This window comes from Muntiacus reevesi, chromosome 6 (assembly GCF_963930625.1).
Source record: "Muntiacus reevesi chromosome 6, mMunRee1.1, whole genome shotgun sequence".
NCBI lineage: Eukaryota > Metazoa > Chordata > Mammalia > Artiodactyla > Cervidae > Muntiacus > Muntiacus reevesi.
In genome coordinates, this window is record NC_089254.1 from 54,316,018 (window position 1) to 54,341,494 (window position 25,477).

Genomic DNA, 25,477 nt, shown 5'->3' on the forward strand with positions numbered 1-25,477 from the left:
TTATCCCTAGTTTACAACAATTAGCATTCAGAGTATGAAGCTCTGTATTCCAGTTAAAATACCTTTCTGTAGATACTGCTACCTTTGTTGGTCCACCACCACCATTTTTCTTCTTTGTGAAATTAATTTGAAAGCCTGATTTTATAACCTGAGTGATAAGAAAGGAACTTTTTTCTTCATGTTGAAGTGTGGACTTTCTTGTTGTTTTTTTCCTTACTGTACTTTAAAAAGAAAATTATGTTTGCTAATATGATACTTTTAAGTCTCACTGGACAAATCCTAAGCAATATAGTAGTGGATAGTAATGCTAATGCCAAGCTTTCAACTGTGATTTATCTTTCTAACAGAACTTTAAAATCTCAGTGAGAAAAAAGCAGTCAGATATTCAGTCCAGGATAAATCAGGAAAGATAAAGCAGCAAGGTTTTAAAAATATCCGTTAAAGATATTGTAGAATAGTTTTAATTTCATTTTTCATATTATTTAGCCAACTATTGAATATAATACTGAAGCACAACAGGGCATATGCATCTTTAACTTTAATAGACTAAGAAACAAGATTAAGTAATGAATGAATCATTGTACTGTGAAATTAGTGGGGATTCTTTTCTTTTTCATAGAAAGCAGAAAGCAATGATACATTAGAGCCTTGTTAGTATGAATCTGACTGAGAGAATAATGTGAAGAAATGAGAAGACTATCTCCAGTGCAGTTTCTAGTCCAAAGAATTTGAATAAGTGTTAGGAATTATGAATTTGTTTCTGCTTCATCTAACTAGATTTGGTACAATGGGGTGTACAGTTAGGGAGAAACAGTCTGTGGAACTTAATAAGGCAATAATTCATGCTGAATGGATATGAGCAGTCATTCAATGAAAAATTGATTTTCATAGTGTCCTAGACTTGGTAACTTTTGGAGATTTGTATGCTTACTGTGCAAGTACCATAAAGAAAATATATAGTTCTCATTAAAAGGTGAATACATTTTTTCCCTGGATTTGATAGATATTTCTTAAAAGTTTGAGCAGTTTTCTTTGAAATTTTGGGTATTCTTACTATGTTTCTAAGAAGATAGTAGGTAAAGAGAAATAACATGGCTCTAGAGTCCACATTTTCTCTTAGTCATGAGTGAGTTTACACATAAATTGGTTGATTTCCATCCTTAGCAAGAAAGACTAGGTGCAGTTTAGTTCATATTGCAAATCAAGACATCCTTTAGCAGTTCAAAAGGTTTCAAGGTTCATATTACTCATCAGAATGACTATTTATTATGTTGGAAATAAAACTGCAGCACTAATTCTACATGGTAGCTTAGTGTTTATTGTTAGAGGGTGTCACACTTCGTAACACAGATAATTTACCTTCAGTAGGTATAATGCCTTGCATTGACATTTTAATAACAGAGAAGTCTGAGTACTTGCAAATTAATCTGCTCTAAAATTCCCAGATTCATCATGACTTTTAGACATTGCTACATTGCTTTGACAAGACCTTTTAAAAAAAAAAAAAAAGGTTGAAAAACTAGTTATTTGTCATAAGGCAGTACTCCCAAACACATAAAATGCTCCTTTTGAAGAGTTATGATTCTTTTCTCTTATTGTAATATTACATATTCTCTTTTGGTTTATGTAAAGACCTTCCGAATTCTTTACAATAAAACTGCAGGTTTTCGCATTTAAGTTACACAGAGAATATTTCTTTGGAGCTTGATATCCATCCATTCAAATTATTTTAAAAAATTGTTGTCATTATCTACTATTTACTTGATACCATGCTAAGCGTGGGATACTAAAGAAGAGCAATCAGTTCCAAACTTGTTAGCTCACAATCCAGTAGTGATGGATAATAATTTAAAGAGAGAAATTGAAGAGGTGGAACTAGAAGAAACTAAGATAGGGATAGATGATTTTTGTAATTAAACTCCAGAGAAGATGAAATAGTGGTCTGTTAGTAGGGAGAAACTGAGGTGTAGATAAAGAACATTGCTAGTGTTTGCCAAGTTCTCCTAGAAAGTTTTATGGGGCAGAGCTGAAACTAAGGAAGTGCTAATTCTTTTCATTAGTGAGGATGATGAAGAAATGACTCTGTGTAGCAATTGGTTTTACTATTCCAGACCAAGTAATTTGAGATTGGCTTTCCCAAAATATTTTCTGCAGAAAAAGTTGCCAGCGTGGAAACAAACCACCCTAATGTGTGATGCTGGCAGTAATAGAATGTGTGAGCATGCAATGGGTGGAACAAGCATCACACGTTGCTCAACTGAGGAAAAGTTAAGAGGCCAAGTGGTGTAAATATAAATACACTGGGGTGGTAACATTAAGTACCCAGTACTTAATACCTAACCTTCAATCCACTTGCTTCCTCTCTTCCTAGATTATTTGAAAACAAATCCCAGACATGAAATTATTTTATTTGTAAATATTTCCATCTGTAGCTATAAAATATAAGGTCACCAAAACATAGCCATCATACCATTGTCACTTCTAAAATGTTGGTCATAATTCCTTAATATCAAAAATTGTGTTCAAGTTTCCATGATTGCCTCATAGATAATTGTTTAGTTTTTTTTCATTTAGTTTGTTCAAATCAAAATCCTAAAAAGAAAAAAAAAATCCACATTTTGAATTTTGTTTATGTTCTTTGCATAGATTTAAAAATCCATAGGTTGGTCAATTTCTTTCTCTCTCTCTCTCTTTACAATGAACGTGTTGAAGAAACCGAGTTAGTTGTCCTAGGTAAAGTCTCTCACATGTTGGATTTTGCTGATTAAATCCCTGTGTGGTTATTGAACCTAGTTCTCTGTGTCCTGTATTTATATAAGCTAGCAATTAGATCTTTGTAGACATTTTAAAGATCTAGAGAAATGTACGAAAAATTACCTGCATTATCCCATGTAACTGCCAGTAAAACTGAGACCTTCCCTCTTGCAATTATTATTTAAGTCTAATAAATGCTGATTGAGTCTTTTCTATGCTGAGGTTCTCTGACACATGACCTAGGCATTCTGCAAATCAATAAAATTTAAGTTCTGTATTCAAGTGCTTATAATCATTCCCTGTTATACAGCAGCAAAGCTGGCCAGATTGCTCAAGACTCCCTGGGACTGTTTCCTCTGTAACATCCTGACCCAAACATAGGCAGACAGAGCAGCTCTCTGGTGGGAAATAACTTTTCCTAAGACATGAAAGCCATCAGTGTTTATCATCTCTTCAGGCATCAGGAACGGAGTGTGACTAATGAAATGGCACAGTTGGTCCTACAGATGCTGAGCAGAAGAACAGGTAATCTCAAGTCATCTGCTAGGAGACCCAAGGAGAAAACTGAGCTCCAGAAAGATTAGTAGAGTGATTGAAATAGATAGTATCATTTTTCTGAGATGAGATTAGCAATAAGACTTGCTTTTCTGCCGTAAAATGAATATATACATACACATGTCTATAGACACACATTCATAAATATTTATATAGGTATTCTTGTCACTTCGAGTGCAAAATTATGAATAATATTTTGAGTATTTGGTAGTAAAACAAAGCACAGAAAATATCCTAACCTTGCTTGTCTTGACTTGTCTCTGTTTCCTGTTTAAAACATGCCAAGACACCCCAGTGGCAGAGAGAGATAAAGCAAAAAAAAAGTCTGTCAGATCTAGTCCTAAGGACTCATTCAAAAGTATGGTCCAAGATGGCACTGTCAAGATGAATGGTTTGTTACATGATCTTAAAGGTAACAGCAGGTAATGTATTTTTAATGCCAGGAAGTTCATTTGCCTGTGCTGAAAAGGATACAGCTACAGAGGGGAGGTTTGTCAGCCTGGCAGAGCAAGGGCCTGTGGACTGACCGCTCACGGACGAGAATACACCAAGTGTTCTGAACGTGCTTGAGGAGTTAAGGAATTACTTGAAGACGTGATGAGAGGCCTTATTTAAAAAGGCGAAACAGAGAGCATGTATCTCATGGTTTATATTAGTGCCTTTGTCAGACTTGAATATTAGTGTCTGTATTGAAAGGCAGTTAGTTGCACAGTTGTGTCCGACTCTTTGTGATCCTGTGGACTGTAGCCCACAGGCTCCCCTGTGCTTGGAATTCTCCAGGCAAGGGTATTGGAGTGGGTTGCCGTTTCCTTCTCCAAGTGTCTATATTAGTCAACATTTAACTAATATAGTCAATATTTAACTAATATTTAATTTAATATTAAATTAGTCAGTTTTAATATTGACTAACATTTAACCCTGAAAAGAGTTCATTGTCCTGTGTCTTTTCCATGTCCTGGATGAGATTTTAAATTTTCTTGAAAGTTACCACTTGTCAAGGGCAGGTGTGATAGGATTAAAAAAGCAAAGTAGCTCTGAAAATAAAATAAAAAGTGAACTAAAATACTGCTAAGGCTTGGCGTTCTGACATGACCCAAATTTATTGGTTAGCTGACAATGTGTTCCTTCATGGAGTATTAGAATAGCTAGGAGTTGTTTGGATGGTTTAGATAGAAGAGTAATTAGTTGTTTACACCTTATAGTCTTTTAGAGAAAAGTAACCTTGAGCATAAAGTGATCTCCTTTTTTTTCTTAGAAACAATTACAATTATTTACAATTTATTACAATAGTTATTTAAATTTTCATAAATAATGATTTATTATTTTAAATATATTTCTTTTTTTCTGCTGTTACCTGTCGTGAAGAAAGTTTCAGTTTTTGCATGTATCTTCATCATCAGTGTTTTTATTACCAGAGCCACTCTCTAAGTCATTAACAGTTTCAGAGAACATCATCTTCCCTTCTGTGAAAGTTGAATTACACGTGATTTCTACCTGGAAATTATTAACCCTAAGCTATAAGAACCTATTTATAAAGCCTGAGGAAATTGTTTTTGGTTCTTTTCTTTTCATTCTCCCTGTGTTTTGTATTTGTGATACAGATACAAATTTACAATATAACTACTTATTGTGTTGCTTTTAACATACTGCTCTGAAGTTCTTATTATAGAAGCTGCATGGCATAAGGTTAAAAGCACAGGCTCTGGAACCAGTCAGCCTAGATTCAGATTTCAGCCCCATCACTGACTACATCTGTGACCTTGGCCTAGTTAACCTTGTTTTAATTTTCCTATAGAGTTAATAATTGTCCAGCTGGCTAGAGTTGCTTTGAGAATTAATTGTTATTCCACATGAAACAGTTAAACCAACTATATGTGTTTGATGACTAAGTGTAAGCATTTGATAATAAATAAACCAACACAAGCATTTAGTAATAATACCACTCTACACACTCTTTCACTCACTCCCCCAACCCCCCACACAATATCTGCTGTTTCCAATTGTGAGGTTATTTTCACAGATGTAATTCTAGAATGAATAAAGTTGGAAGCCAATAAATCTGTCAGGTGACTTCTGCTAAGCTAAAAATACAGAATTATCTTCACATTTTCATGTTAAAATGTCTTCTTTAAGTGGTATTTTAGCCCCAGGAGAAAGCTGTCATCTACTGAAATGTTTTTAAAAATAACTTTATTGAGATACATTTTCTATACTATAAATTTCAGCATTTTGAAATGTGTAATTCAGTGGGATTTAGTATATTCACAAACTTTGGCAGTTATCACTGCTCTGTAATTTCAAAACATTTTCATCACCCCAAGGAGAAACCCATACTCTTTAGCATTCGTTCCTTATTCCTTTCTCCCACAGCCCTAGCACAGACTAATCTACTTTTGTTTTTTGCTTTTCCTATGGATTTGCCTATTCTAGTCATGTCATATAAATTGTATCTTATAATATTTGACCAATTGTGACTGGCTTCTTTCACACAGCTTGCCTTTCAAGGTTCCTAATATTGAAATATGTGTCATAACTTCATTCTTTTTATTGCCAAATAAAATTCTATTGTATAGATATACTATATTTATTCATTTGTTAGTTGGTGGAGATTTGGGTTGTTTCTCCTTTTGCCTATTATGAATATACTGCTATGAACATTGGTGTCAGGTTTTCGTGTAGATATCATGTTTTCATCCCTCTGGGTATATACCTAGGAGTGAAATTGCTGGGTCATAGTGTGACTGTGTCTAACCTTTTCAGAAACTACCAGATTGCTTACCAAAGGGCAGTTTAAAATGCCACTAAATTCACTCTTCTTAGCCAGATTCATCCATTTTTGTTCAGTAGGTGCCTCTCAGATGATTTCAAACCTTTGGTTAATTTGTAGATTTCTGAAAGAGTGTTTTAATGATTGTGTTTCGATTGTCCTTATGGAAGAGAAGGTATTCAGAGGTCCTTAATTTGCTAGTCCATAAAAGCTTCCCAGCATCTGCTAAGCGGAAACAGTGGCCCCAGGAGTGGGTAAGGCCTCTAATGTGACTTCAGTCCCTGAGAGTAAGGTAGGATTGAAACTGAGGTGTCTCTAGAACTCAGAACAGGAGAGGAAAGAGAGGAGACAGAAACTGGGCCTAAGGGAAGCATGCATCGTAACTACCTGTAGGATTGAGCTCTTTTATTGGGACAGATAAATATTACCAACACATTTTCTGATTTTTCCCATGCACATTGACATGATGCTTCCAGTTCTCATGCTTTCCCAGTTCCCTTAAAATGCTTTGTTGTTGTAACCAGAATGGTACGGATCCACTCATTTTGAATTAAAAGGCTTTTTGTTTTCAGTTAAAAATTTAAAAATTTCTAGTTACCTGAAAGATATTTTTAGCCATTAGACTCATTTGTGTGTATATCACATTGTAATCTCTCTTCATTTTATTTTTCTATTCCTCTGCTTTTTAAAAAATTTTTTATAAAAAATATTTTTTATTGATATTCCTGTAATATCTCCTAGTAACTCAACTGTGCTGGCTCCCGTGCTTTTCAGTAACTACTCTGACTTGACTCGGAATGACTTTAAAGCCAGCATGTCGAGAGCAGCTGTCCATTGACATTGGCTCTAATGGTACATTTTCCAAAGCCATCCTTTGGAATTGTTTTTATTTATTAATTTATTTTTAATTGCCTGTGAGTTTTACACATTATTTCTCCTGCTCCCCCAAATTTTGCTTCATAGAATTATGCTTTCTCATAAGAAGTGGCTCGTAATCCTTACAGTCCCTTAATATTGTTTTAATGTCTGTGATTGCCAGCCTCGGCATTTGTCTGATGCTCAGTTGACACCCTGAGAGTGAGTGGAAGAGTTCACCTGATGACTCATCCAGGAGACACACCATTGCTTTGATATCTCCTTATTTGGCAAGTTCTCGTTTGAGTGGTCCAACTGATTCATATATCCATCCTGGGCGATTCCTTTCATGTGAACACTTAAGTCGATACTTGCCATCTGTGACTTGTTTATAATTAGATTCAGCCATCCAAAAAGTCAGTTCCATGCTGATTCAATTCACTGTTTCATTTTGTGTTGCCCAAGAGACCTAGATCTGTTTTTTTCTTCACTTTACTTTTGATAAGATTTTTCTAAGATGATATATTATCAGTGGTGAAACAGACCACCAGCCCAGGTGGGAGGCATGAGTCAAGTGCTCGGGCCTGTTGGGCTGGGAAGATCCAGAGGAATCGGGTGGAGAGGGAGGTGGGATGGGAGACCGGGATGGGGAATTCGTGTAACTCTATGGCTGATTCACATCAATGTATGACAAAACCCACTGAAAAAGAAAAAAAAAAACAATAAATAAATAAATACAAAAAAAAAAAAAAAAGAAATAGATAGTCTCAATTTAAGGCTAATGTGTTAAAAGAACATGCAGTAGTGAATTGCTCTAGGTGATGTTATTTATTCCCATGGCTTAATAATCATTAATATATTAGTAGTTCAAAGGTATGACTTTAGCCCAGCTTTTTCTTTGAGCTCCCAATATCTACACTTGACATTTCTGTTTGGATTCCTTAAAATCATCTCAGATGTAAGCACGTGAAAAGCTGACTTTCAGTTCAAATCTATCTTTTAATGCTTCCTTGGAGTAAATGATACTGCCATCCATACAGGTACAAGTCAGAGACCCAGGATTCATTTTTGACAGATTTCCTTCTTGACCTTGATGATGCGATCTGTTAGAAAGAATTGATGACTGGTTCTCATTGTGATCTTATTCTCTTGCTGGCACGTAACCCTACATATGCCACTATGGTAGGCTTCTCTTTGTTCTCTTAGCTTTCACCCTCCCACTAATCATTTCTTCCTAACAGAGCCAGTGATTTCAAAATATTTACCGCTGTTTTCTTTTAAACAGGTAATAAAGGTACAAAGATAAATTTCAAAAGGCACAGCAGGCTGTCCAGTGAAAAGCTAATCTCTTTCCTGCCTCTAGTCCTCTGGAGCCTTTTGGTTCCTTTTTTCACAGGCATTGCTAGTATTCCCTTCAGACATCATGTGCATATTTTAGCAAAACAACTTCTTTCTGAGTAAGACTTAAATCTGTAACTCTGCCTTTCCCATCTTGCTTGATACGCTTGCCTGAATTTATTTCCTTAGCTGTGTTTCTCAGCACTTTCGTTAGTTCCCTTCCCTCCAACCACACCGTGCCTCATACTTTATTTCAGTTGTTGACCCTGCCTGACTTTCTCTAAACTCTTTACACAGGCTGTGTAAATGAAGGTTCTCTTCATTTAGCAATATGCTGCCCATTCAGCTTTCATATTCCAAGGTAAACTACGTTTTCCCAGGGGAATCCTCATGACCGCCCCCCGCCCCCCATAGTCCAGATCAGACCCCTCTGAAACAGGATCTCATATTTAGCCTTCAGAGTACTGATTGCAGTTTGTGTTTATATATGTAGTGATGGTTTGGTTAATTTCTTTTCTTTTTTTTTTTTTTTTGCCTTTGCGAGATTCTAAGTCCCATGAGGGCTGTGTTTTGGTCATGTTGCTGTTCAGTATTAGTGCATGAATAGTCAAAAGCCCACTTGAGAGGACTAGGTTGCCTATGGGAAACACCCCTCTCAAAGCACCCCATTGTTTCTTGTCTACAGTTATTTTACACAGTTGGTCCTCCACAACTTTCACCCTTTGTGCATTTATTTACCTAAGAAACCCTCAAATAAACAGCAGTAAGTATTTTGGATAGTAAGGAAGGAGAAGAGGAGTAAAAACCATGGTAGCACAAAGGAAAGTGATTCTAGGAGTAGACAAGTTGTATTTAAGCTAGTTTACCAGTCAGCATTAAGATCTACTTCATTGTGGAAGGTGTGATTTTTCTCTTCAATTCAATTCAGTCGCTCAGTAATGTCCAGCTCTTTGCGACCCCATGAATTGCAGCACCCCAGGCCTCCCTGTCCATCACCAACTGGTGGAGTTTACCCAAACCCATGTCCATTGAGTCAATGATGCCATCCAGCCATCTCATCCTCTGTTGTCCCCTTCTCCTCCTGCCCCCAGTCCCTCCCAGCTTCAGGGTCTTTTCCAATGAGTCAACTCTTCACACCAGGTCACCAAAGTACTGGAGTTTCAGCTTCAACATCAGTCCTTCCAATGAACACCCAGGACTGATCTCCTTTAGGATGGACTGGTTGGGTCTCCTTGAAGTCCAAGGGACTCTCAAGAGTCTTCTCCAGCACCACAGTTCAAAAGCATCAATTCTTCGGCGCTCAGCTTTCTTCACCATCCAACTCTCACATCCATACATGACTACGGGAAAAACCATAGCCTGGACTAGACAGACCTTTGTTGGCAAAGTAACGTCTCTGCTTTTTAATATGCTATCTAGGTTGGTCATAACTTTCCTTCCAAGGAGTAAGTGTCTTTTATTTTCATGGCTGCAATCACCATCTGCAGTGATTTTGGAGCCCAAAAAATAAAGTCAGCCACTGTTTCCACTGTTTCCCCATCTATTTCCCATGAAGTGATGGGACTGGATGCCATAATCTTAGTTTTCTGAATGTTGAGCTTTGAGCCAATTTTTTCACTCTCCTCCTTCACTTTCATCAAGAGGCTTTTTAGTTCCTCTTCACTTTCTGCCATAAGAGTGGTGTCGTCTGCATATCTGAGTTTATTGATATTTCTCCCGGCAATCTTGATTCCAGCTTGTGTGTGTTCCAGCCCAGCATTTCTCATGATGTACTCTGCATATAAGTTAAGCAGGGTGACAATATACAGCTTTCACATATTCCTTTTCCTATTTGGAACCAGTCTGTTGTTCCATGTCCAGTTCTAACTGTTGCTTCTTGACCTCCATACAGGTTTCTCAAGAGACAGGTCAGATGGTCTGGTATTCCCATCTCCTTCAGAATTTTCCACAGTTTATTGTGATCCACACAGTCAAAGGTTTTGCCGTAGTCAATAAAGCAGAAATACATGATTTTCTGGAACTCTCTTGCTTTTTCTATGATCAAGCAGATGTTGGCAATTTGATCTCTGGTTCCTCTGCCTTTTCTAAAACCAGCTTGAACATCTGGAAGTTCACAGTTCACGTATTGCTGAAGCCTGTCTTGGAGAATTTTGAGCATTACTTTACTAGTGTGTGAGATGAGTGTAAGTGTGCAGTAGTTTGAGCATTCGTTCGCATTGCCTTCCTTTGGTGTTAGAATGAAAACTGACCTTTTCCAGTCCTGTGGCCACTGCTGAGTTTTCTAAATTTGCTGGCATATTGAGTGCAGCACTTTCATGGCATCATCTTTCAGGATTTGAAATAGCTCAACTGGATTTTTCTCTTAGCAAACTCTCTAAATATATCCAGCTCCCATTTTGTGTGGTTTTTTACCTCTAAGATGCAAGAGGGCAAAAATTGTCATCTGTCTTGCTCAATGCTTCCAGCACCAGCACAGTCATCCCTTAGTATAGGGTGTGGGGTGGGAGGGAGTGGTGGTGGTTCCTGTTCCTCCCTAGTGGGTGGATGTAAAATTTGTGGACATCCAAGTTCCTTAGTTGGCTTCCTGATCCATGGGATTCAACCATGGATCTGAACATAGTATATGTTCTGCAGTTGGTTGAATCTGCAGATGGAGAACCTGTGGATAGGGATGTCAGACTATAGTTATTATTGGGTCTGGGAAATGGACACTAAATAAATATTTGCTAACTTGAACTTTAAATGTGACTGCATTGTGTATTGAGTTAAAAATATTGTGTGAAAAGAAACAAATAATTATTCAGGGAGACTCTGACGCTTTGTCTCTTAAGGCTCATAGTGGGGATGAATAGAGAAGTGTTATTTGTGCTCCTAATTTTGGGTCTGTTTTTATCTAGTAAAAGTCGTGGATTTAATCAAACTATGGTGGGTTTGCTTTGCATGTAAAATTCTTACAATATGGAGGTTTTGTTAGTCCAACAACTAAATCTCCTCATTTGACAAGGTTGCAGTGTACAAGTTGTGACCCTGAAAATTAAATAATAATTTCTAAAAAATTTTTTCAAAGCAAGTCAGAATAAAGAATAAATAAAATAAAGCTATTTTAAAGGTTTTGTTACATCACTAGTTTGTGCATAAGAGTAGTTTTACATATACACTGTTTGGAGGATGGCAAAATAGATATCCTGTGTCTCATAAAGGCCCTGGGGAAAGTCATTGGGTGGGGTTTCAGCTTACTTTTTTGTCCTTCAATTCTGAGAGTCATTTTCATTAAAGGTATTATTCCTTCTTTTGGCCTCAGAAGTATCTATAAACAGTGCTTTCATTCAAAATCGTGGAACAGGAAATACGCAAATAAGGAAATACATTTTAAAGAAATAAATACTTGTAAAATGATCCAAGGTAAGATTTTTAAATATAGACAGGATAGAGCACTTCTATTTTGCTTTTAAAAAATGTAATTCAACAATTCTTGGCCTTTTACAGGGAATGGCTTCTCAGTATTTTAAGGGTAACCCATGATGTCATGGTTGTATTCCTGAAGGTTTTGACTGAAGAGTCAGTTCTGTGTGGTCTGCAGTCTTGGTAATCTACTTTACTTATTTAACCTGGGAAGAGGTCGTGGCAATAGGTGGGGGATGTATCAGAAAAGTAAGTTGTTTCTCTATAATTTAAGAAGTTATTATATGGTACCCTAATTACATAATGTCACTTCTTTTTAAAGTCAGTGCTTTTGCTTTTTTCCTCATTTATATAATAAAAGAGCAGTTTCTAATGGACATCTTTTTAATGACATTCTGATTTTATGAAATTATATTAGCAAACATTTTACCATCTTCTTTGATCTCAAAACAAACCTTCAAACATAAACATTGATCAGAGCTCACATAAAAGTTAGGAAATACAGTATTTCAGCTACTTAATAATTCAGTTCAGTTCAGTTCAGTCGCTCAGTCGTGTCCGACTCTTTGTGACCCCATGAATCGCAGCATGCCAGGCCTCCCTGTCCATCACTAACTCCCAGAGTTTACTCAAACTCACGTCCATCGAGTCGGTGATGCCATCTAGCCATCTCATCCTCTGTTGTTCCCTTCTCCTCCTGTCGAACTTAGCAAATTCTAATTAAAACTTAAAATATGCAACTTGCCAGCGTAGGCAATAATATAGGACGGGTTATGTTCTACTCTCTGTCCACAGCAACAAAAATGTCACAATCTAAAAATAAAATCATAATGATAAATTTCAATGACAACAATAAAAGTTTGGGGGCCAGGAGAGTTGTTCATCTAATTGAGGGCACCGCCTTCTGCTGTCATCAGGTATAGAATATTGTTCCATTTTAAACCATTGAGGGAGAAGGGCTTTATATTTCAAATTGCAAACTAATAAATGCTCTTTTTCTCATTAACACGCATGACCTCTATGATTTGTGCTCTCACGCATGCTGGCCCACTTTCTCAGTCTCTGTTAATGATGTTGAGAACCTTTGTTTAACATGAATTATTTTCCAACTGAACCCCTGTAAATTTGCAATAGACATTCATTGTGGTGATCTACTTGTATTGTTCAGGAAGGAAAAATATCAAAATGAACCCTGCTTGTTGTACATTTTCTGATTTCTTCAATATATGTAGAAAATCATTCCATTTATTGGAATTTCACAGACAACTTTGTCATACTTATGATATTAGAGATAATACATGAGTTTCTCACTTCAAATATTAAGATATTTGCTGTTCAAATAGTAATTATTAGAGTTGGGAAGAGAATGACAGATGAAGAAAAACTGATAATTAAGTTTACAGGACTCTGTAATTTTATGTTCTTAATTTACAGTGAATTAAATATTCTCATATTATTTTGCCATCTTTGACACAGGTGGGCATGGAATTTGGATCTAACTTCAAATCCACAATGTTTGCAGTAAGGTTGTAGAAGCTTCCCAGGTGATGAATTGGTAAAGAATCCACCTGCCAACGTAGGAGACATGTGTTTGATCTCTGGGTCAGGAAGATCCTCTGGAGTAGGAAATGGCAACCCACTCCAGGATTCTTGACTTGAAAAATTTCCATGGACAGTGGAGTGTGAGGGTCAATAGTCCATGAGGTCACAGAGTCAGACATGACTGGACAGATATGCACACAAAATCCTATTAATAGAAAATTATAAATGCATTCCTAAATCTGCATAGTTCATTGACAGTTAATTTTTAGCTTTTTAAATTAAGGAAGAAGTTAATTTATGGAATAGGCTTTAGCAAAATATGTAGCTCAGGGCAGGCCAATACTCTAGCCTTTTCCCCCCATCGTTTGACATGACTATTAGAATATCATTTCACTATAGTCACCACAAAGATGTTTCTGGTAGCTCTCATTTTGACCAACCTAGGAGGTGATATTGTTGGCAGCTAGCAAAATCACTCCAAAAAGAATAAAGTAGATTTTGTAAACTCATGGGATTATAGAATATTAAAGTCGGAAAGTGCTAGGGAGATTACTCAATTCAATCTCTTTCTAATATCTTGAGGATACTAAGACTTAATAAGACATGGTGGTTTGTCAAGTACATTTTGACAGGTTAGTTAAAAGCCAGACTAGAATTCTGTTTTTAAAATACTTTTGTCTTTATCACCTTGCTTTTTCTCTTAACTCATTTCTAATAAGAATTTATTTATATCTTAAGATAAAAGAGAATGCACTGAAATTTATCAAATAGAATACATAGAAGCTGTTGTATAGTGATTTGACTGTTTTTTGCCCTGGATTATGGATATATAGGAAGGTCTTTGTTATTCATGAGCCCTTTGTACCATATCTAAGTTTATGTTGATAAAGTGACTGATGATGGACCCCTTGATAGCGTCAGGTTAGGGGCTGGTCAGCTGATGAGACCAGTCACATGATGAGAATGTTAAATTAACGCTTTGTGCCATGTGGTATTAGTCTGACTTCCCTAGAGATTGAATTAAATCACACGACCCGGTAGAAACCCTGGACACTGAGGTCAGCAGAGCTTCCTGGTGGGTGAACACATTGATTGCTGGAAGGTGTGTGGCCTGATTTCATGGGGAAAGAGCAGAGCAGCTCTGTCTGTTTGGGACCTTTTAGGACCTTACCCCATGCTTCTTTTTATTTGGATGGTCTGGTTTGTATTATCTTTATTATACAATTACATTAAGTATAGCACTTTTCTAAGTTCTTTTAATCACTCTAGAGAGTGACCAACCTGAGGGTGGTCATTAGCAGCTCTCATATTTGTTTCTGTTTGGTTGGATATGCAGGTGAGCTGGGAGCCCAGTTCTGGCTGGCTTCTGAAATGACAGCAGTCTGGTGGAAGCCCTGAAGTCCTTAACTTGCGGGGTCTGTGAGCTAATTTTATGTGATCAGCATCAGAATTGGAATGTATTGCAAAATGCCAGTTGGGGTTGGTGTCAGAATAGAACCATTGAAACATACATGCCATACCACTTACCAGGACTTCAGGTAATCTATTTGTTGATAACTGAATTGGTGCAAAAAACTGGTCAGGTGTGAATCAAGTTGACCACGGATTCTGAGCGGTGAGCTGCAGTGTCTGTCCCTCTTCCTATGGATGGCATGGTGCTTCCTCTAGTAAAGAACTTGTGTTCAGAACCATGAATTGGAAAACTTAAGATATGTGCTAAGAATATATTTTCATGTTTGATTATATCTTCTCCAGTTTCTACCCTTTTTGTGACAGGATTAAATGATACTTTCTAAAAGCTTGCTACTCAGGGTATAGTTCTTAGGCCAAAACCATTGTATCATCTGGGGGCTTGTAAGAAAAGAAGACTTAAATGTAATCTATAGTTTAACAAGCTCCCAGGATGAGTCATAAGCACAGTAAAATTTGAGAAATGTTAATCTAAAATTTGGAGATAATGAGATTTTATCTTAAACTAAAATCTAAACTGTTCTCTTGAAAAAAATGAAGATGAAAATTCTGGCTTTTTTTTTTTTTAAATCTCTTATTTTCCTCAATAATCTAAACCCTTTTGTAATCAGTATATTCTTCCACACCTACTTATTGTAATGATACTCTATCTTTCCTGACTCTTGGCATTTGCTAACATCTGTTAATATCCCAGTATTGCATGCAGGCATTAAAAATCAATCTCTAACTCCTTGTTAAATATGGTTGATTGATCACAGGCATTTATCTTCTCTCCTTGAAATGTCACTAAAATACCAATAAGGAATAAAAAGAAAACATCAACCCACAATGATACAGAGAATGGAATAGATACTATATTAGGCAAGAGATGTTAGCAGATTTATTGTTCTGTATAGAATTTGAGAATGAAATATTCTAGGTACATTGAAAATAAAGCAATTGGAAAAAAAAAAAAGAGAGAGAGAGAGAGTAATTAGCTGAAGGGAGTCCAAAACTGTATAGGAAACAGTATAATCATAGTCATAGTATACGATGTGCTTCAGGACTTAAAATTTATAATATGTGTATGTGTGAGTGCTAAGTTGCTGCAGTTGTGTCCAACTCTTTATGACCCTATGGACCATAGCCTGCCAGGCTCCTATGGCCATGGGATTCTCCAGGCAAAAATAGTGGAGTGAGGTGTCATGCCCTCTCCATGGCATCTTCTCAATGCAGGGATTGAACCAGTGTCTCCTGCGTCTCCTGCATTGGCACACAGGTTCTTTACCACTATCTAGACCTGGAAAGTTCAGTATGTGATTTAGCAAAGTTGTGATGAAATTATATTTCGAGCAAACTTGTTGGGGATGTGGAGGTATATAAGGGATCAAAATTCTCATTTTTAAAAATATTATTTCTAGTTAGTTAATTATATCTAAGACTTTAACATTTAGCATTAGTGGTATAGGTTTGGAATGTGGTAGTACCACTAGAAAAAATAGTTGAGTTAATATTCTCTCTTTTGCTTCCTCTCAGTAAATATGTCAGAATTTATGGATACTGGTACACAGCATCGAGATTATTGGAGTAACAGTCGGAAGATCTGAGTGCTAGTCCTATGCTGCCACCATTGTACTATGTTCATGTCAATAAAAAGGCATACTTTTTACCCACCATGATTCTTATTCCATTTTATTATCCAAGTTCTATACTATGTGTCATAGATATATTCCTATGTTGTAAGCAGAGTAGATAAAAGAAAATTTCTAGTTGTTCCTTCAATGATACTAAATTTCGCTTTGCTTTGTCACTCAGCCATTTAGCCAAGTGTCTTTAAAATTACCCTTTCATGGGAAGAATAGGCAATTTTTCTTCTCAAGCAGTCAAATAGTCTTAATAACTTGGAGAACAGCATGGAATCATCATTAGCATGAATGAGGAGCAATAGTTCCTTTAATTTAGGCAGATGGAAATATTTCCTGTTCTCACATCCTATAACATTTGTGAGAAGTTCAAATATTTCCAAAATTGCAAAATGCCATCTGGCCAAAATGCTTGCCCCTGTTAACTTATTTCAACCCTGACCAATTAATTATATACATTTTAGCTTTTTCATCATCTGTGTTCCAAGTTTTTGTTTGTCCAATAGCAAATCTATAATATTAAGTGAAGTCTAGTATCTTTGAAAGGCACGCAGCTATGACTTTGAATTTTGTTTATGTTTCAGAACCCTGTAGATTGCATGTTCAAACAGAAAACATTTAGTATTGACCCACTTGGTCTGAGGAATATGTGATCCTTTCCAAAAGGTTCGTATTAGCCTTTGGTCATTGCCACTTAATGTCATATCTGCTTTTGCCAACCAATTTTCTAAAGGGCAGTAGAGAGCAGGTGATAACAGAGAAAAGCCAACATTTAATTAGGGCAAATCAGCTAACACGTCAAGTGGACAGAGGGCTTTGTCCTCTCAACGTTCCAAGTCTCAGTCTGTCTCTTTCTCTTCCTCCAACTCTGCCTGTTTTCGGCACCTTTTCCCTTACCTTGCCTTTTGGTCTCTTGTGTTTCACTTTTTCAGCATTGATGTGCTCTGTTCTTGTTTCTCCTCCTTTTTTCTGCTTTTATTTTTTCTTTATTCCTGTTCATTGTACTTGCATGTGTGCATGCTTAGTTATGTGACTCTTTCCAACTCCATGGACTGTAGCCTGCCAGGCTTCTCTGTCTATGGGATTTTCCAGTCATGGAAACTGGAGTGGATTACCATTTCCTACTTCAGGGCATCTTCCTGACCCAGGGATCAAACCCATGTCCTTTGAGTCTCTTATATTGGCAGGTAGCTGTTTACCTCTACACCACTTGGGAAGCCCATTGTACTACATAAAATAAAAAATAGGAAATTGAACTGTAATGGTACCTGGTGTTTAATAGATGAGACAATAGGAAACTAGAAGGTTACTGAAGAAATAAAACGAGAGTTTCAGTTTTTGAAGTAATAGTATCAATAGCATAAGGCCATCTTGTCAGATAAAAAAATTATTTAATTTTTCCTTTTGCTGGGAAATTGTGAGATGAGGCATTTTCAGCAGGTGAAATGTATCTTATTGGTGTTCTTTTTTCCTGGCTTAAAATAGGATACTTTAATTCAGAGGAAAAATTATTTTTGTATTGTAGAAAATTAAGGTTTATTGCTATTTTTTTAAAGAGATCAGGCACTATTTTATGTGTCTTCTGTTACAAAAGAAAAAGTTTTCAGATAGGGGAGATGGTTATCTTGCATATCAGGATCAGTTTAATTACTATTATCTTGGAAATTTCACCAAATATATCTGGAAGCTATTTAATTGCTGTAGTATTTCTTACCTGTCTTTCCTCCTGCATAGTTTTTCTCACCATAGATAATTTTCTAAACTCTTGCAGGGCAAGTACATATCTGGTTCATCTCTGTATATCCTGAAGCTTTTAACATTTTAATCTCTTAGTAAATATCAGTGAACAAAGAAATACCCGCCTGGCCCAGTCTCTGGCCATTGCTGTGGTTTATTACCTGTTTATAGAATCATTTAGGCTTCTTGCCTCTGGGTGATGGTGCTGCTGAGGTTCCCAGAGCGCTAAAATTCTCTTAATTTACCCTTTTATTAACTCAGTTCCAAAAAATTTTCTTCAGTGTACAATGTAAATAGGACAAAGATGAAAATACCAGATTTATCCTTTCTTTTCATGAAATACTTGACATCAAATGAACATCGTATTCATTTTTTTCCCCTCACAGTAGCCAAACAGAAATTTACATAGAATTTTCGATGGAGTTCCATTTTTAAAAATCGTGTCAGCTAAAACGTATTTAGCATAATGGTATGTTCTGCTATATTTGTGGTACTTGAATGCATCCTATCTTTCAAGATTTTTTTTTTCCCCCTAAAACATAGATGCAGGCCGTTCTCTTTTGCCATAAAGGGTTTTACAAATAAGTTATCTCTTATCTCTCATCTTTTTCTAGCTATGTTCCACTTTTCCTTCTGGACTATTTTAATATACTGAAAGTCACTTTGCAGGGTTTTCCATCTCTAAGTTACACCTAACTTGGAACAAGGGATATCGTTTGTTTGTTTATGGGTGACTATTAAAATTTAAGATGGGTTAGCATTTATATAAAGAGCAATGAATTATATTGCCAAGTAATAAAAAAGTGCCTACCACAAATAAACAGAGAGGCTCACTATTTCCCTCTTTCTTTGGTCCTCTGGCACCAGCCGTTAATGTAGGGCATGACGTATCAGTGCTGGAGAGATGCCAAGTCACTGGGCAGAGTGAGTGCCTTTGGGTATTTTCTTTATGAGACTGTCACCCTACTTGTGCTAGTGCTGAACAGACAAAAGCAAGGAGAACCTTTAGCCAGAGGGATCTTGTTTCCTCCAGCAGAACACAGGCATCAGGGTTACTCTAGGCAATGTGACATTTTCCACATTCACCAGATACATTGAAAAGAATGAATGGAGTACAGTTTTGTATTTTAAAGTAGGTTTATACAAAGGTGCAGTGAATCCATCTGTTTTCCAACTGTATTTCGAAGTGAGATTTTTAAAAGTATACTTTCTTAACTCATTCATATTAAAGTTCTCACAGAATTTCAACCCTGACTTCTGATCTTTGGGAAAGCTGTTGAAATACCTCTTGGTCTTAGTAACTGAGCTGCTTTTGATGCTGTGCTTTTATTATTCACAGCATTGAGGTGGTAATTTAATATCTTTACTCCTCAAATCAAATTTTTTTTCCTATCATTTGCCTGTGTCTTGGCTTATCAAGCTTGATTACATTTGCCTTTTCTTATTTTGAGCAATGTGGTCTGAAAGTGTGAAATGGAAAAAAAAAAAAAATTTGATCTTCCGAAGTATATAAAGCTACGTGCCAGTATTTTGTATAAGTTTTGTTTTGAATGATGGAAAATTGTAATTCTAGCTTAACATCTTTTTTTTTTTTTTTTGCCATGATTAGGAAATGGTGAAATGGATGATCAGCAACTGAATAAACAAAGATTTTAAAATTCCTTACTTAAAACAGAAAAAAAAATTTAATAAGGCATCTAAATGGCTCTTTCAGCATGCTAATTAATATAAATTGAACATAGAATGAATCCTTCTTGAAAATTAATTGAACTTTATTATGCTTTGCATGTTTGTCATACCATTGTAAATGTTATCAAAGAACCAAGATTAAGTTTCACTGTATTTTACCCATACCTTATTGCCCTTCAAAGTTGAACCTACCCCCTATCTCTTTACAACTTTCAAATTTTGACAAGAGTTACTTAGTTCACATCCTAGATTTATCCATTTCTATCTGCTTGCAGTGGATTGAATTGTGTCCCTAGAAAAGATATATTTAAATCCTAACCCCAGTACCTGTAAATGTAAATAAGGTCTTTGCAGATGTAATCAAATTAGTCCAATGAATGATACTTTATAAGAGAAGCTGGAAGATTTGGGTATAGACAAAGAGTAGAAGGCTGTGTGGTATTTTCTTGTGGCAGTCCTAGGAAATGAATGCACCGCTCCTCCTTGAATGGAACTCAGGAAAACATTCCCAGGGATAGCCAGGCAATCTACCAGCATGCATTCATTTTTAGAAATCTATACGAAGTTTATCTGGTAATATACTGATTTAATTATTTTAAGATTTTTTTTTTCCGGCCCTTTAAGAGTTTTTTGGTACAATATTATTCGACAGATGCATTTTAGAAATATTAACTATATTCCTTTAGACTATTCTCTAATCCATGTAAAAATTACAAAGTTTGGTTCAGGTTTTAAACCCAACCCTTCCTCGGGCAAGTTATTAAACTTTTCTGAGCCTCAATGTGTATGTAACCTGCTCTTCCCTCCCCCATCCCTTTGCATAGCAACCTTTCAATAGCTGCCATTGCCATCTTTTCCTCTCTTCTCCTTTTCCCTTATTATCTTGAAATGAAGAAACAAAATTAAACTTAGAACTAATAACTATAAAAAGAGGAGCTAAATGTCAATTCCATAGATAATTCTTGATTTATGACTTATTTCTAACCATGGGTACTAGTAGGTGTTTAATGTTTTTCCAATTGCAAGTTATAACCACCTGGTAGTTAATAAAATCAATTAATAGATCATTCAACATTTTTTTAATTAAAAAAACAACTAGAATAGAAAATATACTGAGTTTGAATTGCACAGCTAGAATTCTTTTCACGAAACTTACATTTTGTTTATGTGCGTGTCACAATGTATTATATTTACTTTAATATGGAACACAATTAAAAACAAGTTTAGAATTCAATAGCTAAACAAAAACAACTTTACTTATTCTCATCTATAATTTCTTCCTCAGTATCCTCTTAACTCATGATGGGGTTAGATTACTGTAAGTAAGTTAAAGCAATGAAATAACATTGATGTGTTGGAATACCTTTCTTTAGTTTTCTTTTGGGGATTGTCTTTTTTGTGGTGACTGAAAGTCTTGTAATTCTCAGTTTCTCTAATGACCATGGCATCAAGGAGGTACACTTGCTCTGTTCATGTTTTCAGTTTCTCAGTTTGTGTCAGGCTTTACTTCTAAAAGTATGCTATCAATAAAATACTATTTCTAACTACAGAGATTCTTCATTTTCTGCTATTACGATTGAGAAAAGCAGTATTCCTGCCTTTTCAGTAAACAAGGATGTCACCGTCTTCAGTGATTTTCACCCTCCAGATGCGACTTCCTGAGCCCTCAGGGCACCCATGAAGGAGAATAACACCTGTGATGAGGCGGCCACCGCTGCAGCCACTCCCTGTGGTGAGCACTGAGGAACACAGGATGTGAAAAACTCAAGATGCTGGCCCCAGACAGCTGAGATACATGTGAAAGGAATATATGATAGGCATAATTTCAGTGAGCCTGGGCTTCTACGTCTTCCCATGCATAGAAAAGTGCTGAATTCCTTAACTTGGGATATCTGGTTTTCTTTAATTCACAAAACATTATTGATATTCAGACTACTTGCCGTTTGTTACAAATTTCTGTATAACTTGACTCCCTCCCTCCACCTCCTCAGAACAGTTCTCTCAGGGTCACTTGAGGTGCTGTCTCCCAGGCTTAAAGTCCTAAAAATTCTACTGAGTTAAACAACTCTCAACATTTAGGTTGTGACTGTTTTTAAGTTGACATGATAATTGCTGATGTTAATTAAGTTATCATATTACTACTCACTTTTACCACCTCCTTTGTGACTCTTATCTAAGAGATGATATCAGTTTATATGATAAATTCCAAAGTTTACAGTTCAGTTCATTTCAGTTCACTCACTCAGTCGTTTCTGACTCGTTGCGACCCTATGAATTGCAGCACGTCAGGCCTCCCTGTCCCTCACCAACTCCCGGAGCTTACTCAATCTCATGTCCATGGAGTCAGTGATGCCATCCAGCCATCTCACCTCTGTCGTCCCCTTCTTCTCCTGCCTCCAATCCCTCCTAGCATCAGGGAAACCCCTTACCATTTACTAAATGCTGGTGATGATGTATTGGTGGTGTTGCCAACTACCAGACTTGGCATCAGAAATGATGACTCTTGACTACCTAGAGCTAGCACTGCTCTCAATTGAGACTAATGCAGGAATTTTGTTAATACTGCTCCCCAACTAAATGCAGAGAGCTTAGGACACTTAGGACACCTAGCTGGGCATGTTCTGTTTCTGGTACTATATTTGAAGAAAGACTTTAATAACTTGTATCATCTCCATAATAGAGTGACCTGAATAGCTTTAAGGATATAGACTTCTTCAGTGTGGAGCAAAGAACATAGAGACACGATAGCATGATCAGCTTTGCAGGCTGCCCTGTAGTACATATATTATATTCATTCCTTTTTTGTGTCCTAAAAGAAAACTGATAAAAACTAGAAAGAAGGGAATTCTCAGTTGAATATGAGCATAAAAACTTTTTACTCCTAAAGCTTGACAAAAATGCAATAGGCTGCTATATAAGGGACTGATATAAGGAAGATGGTAGCATCTGTCAGTCCTATCATTGAGAGATTTGGGGGCTGGGTGAGGAGATGATGGAGTGAACAGTGAAGTCATCGTTCATCCCGAGACTAGAAGTTGTTCATGGCACTTTTCCAGTCTGGGCACTTCTGCTGCTGCTGCTGCTAAGTTGCTTAAGTCGTGTCCGACTCTTAGCGACCCCATGGACCGCAGCCTACCAGGCTCCTCTGTCCATGGGATTTTCCAGGCAAGAGTACTGGAGTGGGGTGCCATTGCCTTCTCCACTGGGCACCTCTAGTCTGTACTAAAAGTGAAGGTAGTAGAGTCACAGATACTATAACCTTCGTGAAAAATAGAATGGCAGGTTTTTGTAAGAGGGAAACATGAAGAATACGGGGCTCTCTTTTCTGAATTTTTTTGATTTTATGTAATAACTACATGTTACTTTAGTAATAAAACATATTAAGGTAAAATGATATAAAATTATGTACTTTAAAGTATTTTAAAGAATAATCTGACATTATGATAAGTTTGGAATTTCAAATCAAGGAGATATTTAGGAGAGATTTACTATAAAAACTCCTTTCTGACACCAGGTTATTTAAAGATTATAGGGTTGGCTTTTCCCACTATAGCAAAAATCTTTATTGATAAGCTGATTGCCACTGTGAAAGGTACCCACAGGTGTTTAACAGTGTTCACTTGGGATCAGGAGAAAGATACAATGGGTTTTCAAATTTGATAACAATTTTTTTTAATATATCCATTGCTGGGACCAATAATTCATCAAAGTAGGCTAGCATAATTTTTATAACATCAGAGTAGCTATGGATGATATATTCAAATGCCAGACTATACATAATACATATAATTCATAATGCACATGAAAATATCTTTTTTTAAAAAAATATCTTATGTCTAAAAAGTACTTGACAAATATGTAATCAGAGATTTATGATGTCTTCATAAATTTAAGATTATAACTTTAGTTCCAACGTCTGGGGCTACTAATCTCATAAAGCTTCTAGTATTTCACACTTTCTGATTTCTGTGAAACTAAAACTTGACTTATTTTTTCCAGAATGAGATGAGAGTTTGTGTTGAGCCACATACATATTATTACCCAGCATGAGTATTCACACTGAAAAACAGTTGGCCTGAGTACTACAGGCTAGCACTGGGGCAGAGTTTACTCTTATCAATCAAACAAACCTCACTCTGTCATTACACTTATTTAGTATCATTTTGTTTAAAGACTATGTGGCTCTTCTCTGTTATCCATAGCAGAGTGAAATGAAACAGCCACCTTCACCAGGGCGAGTTGTTGTCCTCTTCATAATTAGGAGCTCACTTCAGAGTGTTTGGAAGTCTTTCTGGGCATATCCAGAAATACTTAAAATATCATGGGAAGATAGATGTGTTTTTACCCATTTCATTTTATGTTTGGAATATTCCCATCATTTTCAGGTAAGAACTTCCAAAAAAGTTTTCAAACAAAAGATATTTAAGGATTGAAAAGTAACTAACTTAGTAGTCTTTGTATCACAGTTCCCCAAAATTTAATAGCAAAACTATTTCTGAAATTTTATGCTAATGCTTATATTTTATATTTATTACGTCTATGCCTATTAATGTTTACTTCCTCTTAAATTTTAAGTACATCTTCAAGGTTGAACTTTAATTTATTGACATAATTCAGTTTTATAGTAATATAGATTAGACTTGTATTAGACAATCTTCATAAAATTTTCTCAAGAATGCTCAGCTATAGAATGAGTGTCCAATTCATGTAGGTCAGTGTTTCTACCTACAATGCTCTTTCTTACTTTAAGTTATTTTGAGTTCAGGGTCTCAACTGGAAACATATAAGAGAGTAATTCTTTTTTATATTATCTGAGGAAAGTGATATATATGTGATCCAGTTAGAACTGTGTATGATATGGTAGAAAACATATTCCATTGAATTGAGACCACTGTTATTTCCTGGTGTTCCTAAATCTGTTTTTATTCTTATTAAACTATATGTAACATATCTGTGAAATTTCTGAGAAATATAACTGATAGTAGAAATAGAACTATATTGGTCTTAAATTCAAACACATAAACCCTAATTTTAAATTACATGGGTTTCTGTGTACAAAACTGACTTTCATTTATTTGTTCTTAGGGAAACAGTGGAGGTCTGTAGTAACATTTTGACTCTTTGTTAATTTCAGAGAAGGTGTATTTTTTTAATATCTGAAAGTAGGATACCTTGCATCTAATGGACGATACTTCCTCTGAACATGAATATTGTGTGCCTGAGTGTGTGCTTGTGTCTTGAGAGAGACACTGCGTGTATATGTATGGTTTCAGATTAGGGAGACCTGAGGAGTAGTACAGAGAGTGTTCCTGTATCTCTGCTTACTTTTCTCTTTTATTTCCCACGTCTTCTCAATACTCCCGGCTATGGAGGACTAAGAAGGGCACTGGATGAGAAACTGTGGCTTTGTTATAGAGGGAGAGAGGAGAGAAACATGAAAAGCTATCATTTGTAACTTTATAAGTTAGTTCCGGTGTTTTAAATTTGGCCAAAGCTTTTGCCCCGGAATATTAGTTTCCACCATGTTTGGCACCAAATAAGGTTTGATTTTTTTTTTTAACCCATATCTTCATCTGTCTTTTTGAAGCTAGCTCCAGCCTTTTTTCCTTCTTAGAACTTTCTCCCAGCTTCTCAGCATGCTGTTGCTATTCAAAATCCTCAGCCTGTTGTGATCTTTACACCGTCCTAGCCTGTTCCCAGCATTCCTCTGCTCTTTAATTGGGGGATTGTGTAAAGGCAGTTTTAG

General features: G+C 36.3%; 1 protein-coding gene across 3 annotated transcripts in view; it reads left to right on the forward strand.

The window, feature by feature from the left end:
• The window catches only part of IMMP2L (inner mitochondrial membrane peptidase subunit 2), a 924,620-nt gene that overhangs the window by 405,463 nt on the left and 493,680 nt on the right, over nucleotides 1–25,477 (forward strand). The window contains exon 5 of one of the 3 annotated variants that reach the window (XM_065938919.1): nucleotides 16,199–16,330. The exons of the other annotated variants lie outside the window; for them this stretch is intronic. Within the exon in view, the coding sequence (XP_065794991.1) occupies nucleotides 16,199–16,253 (55 nt within the window). The 3' untranslated portion in view covers nucleotides 16,254–16,330. Of the gene's footprint in view, nucleotides 1–16,198; nucleotides 16,331–25,477 lie in introns of those variants that run through there. 3 annotated transcript variants of the gene reach the window in all.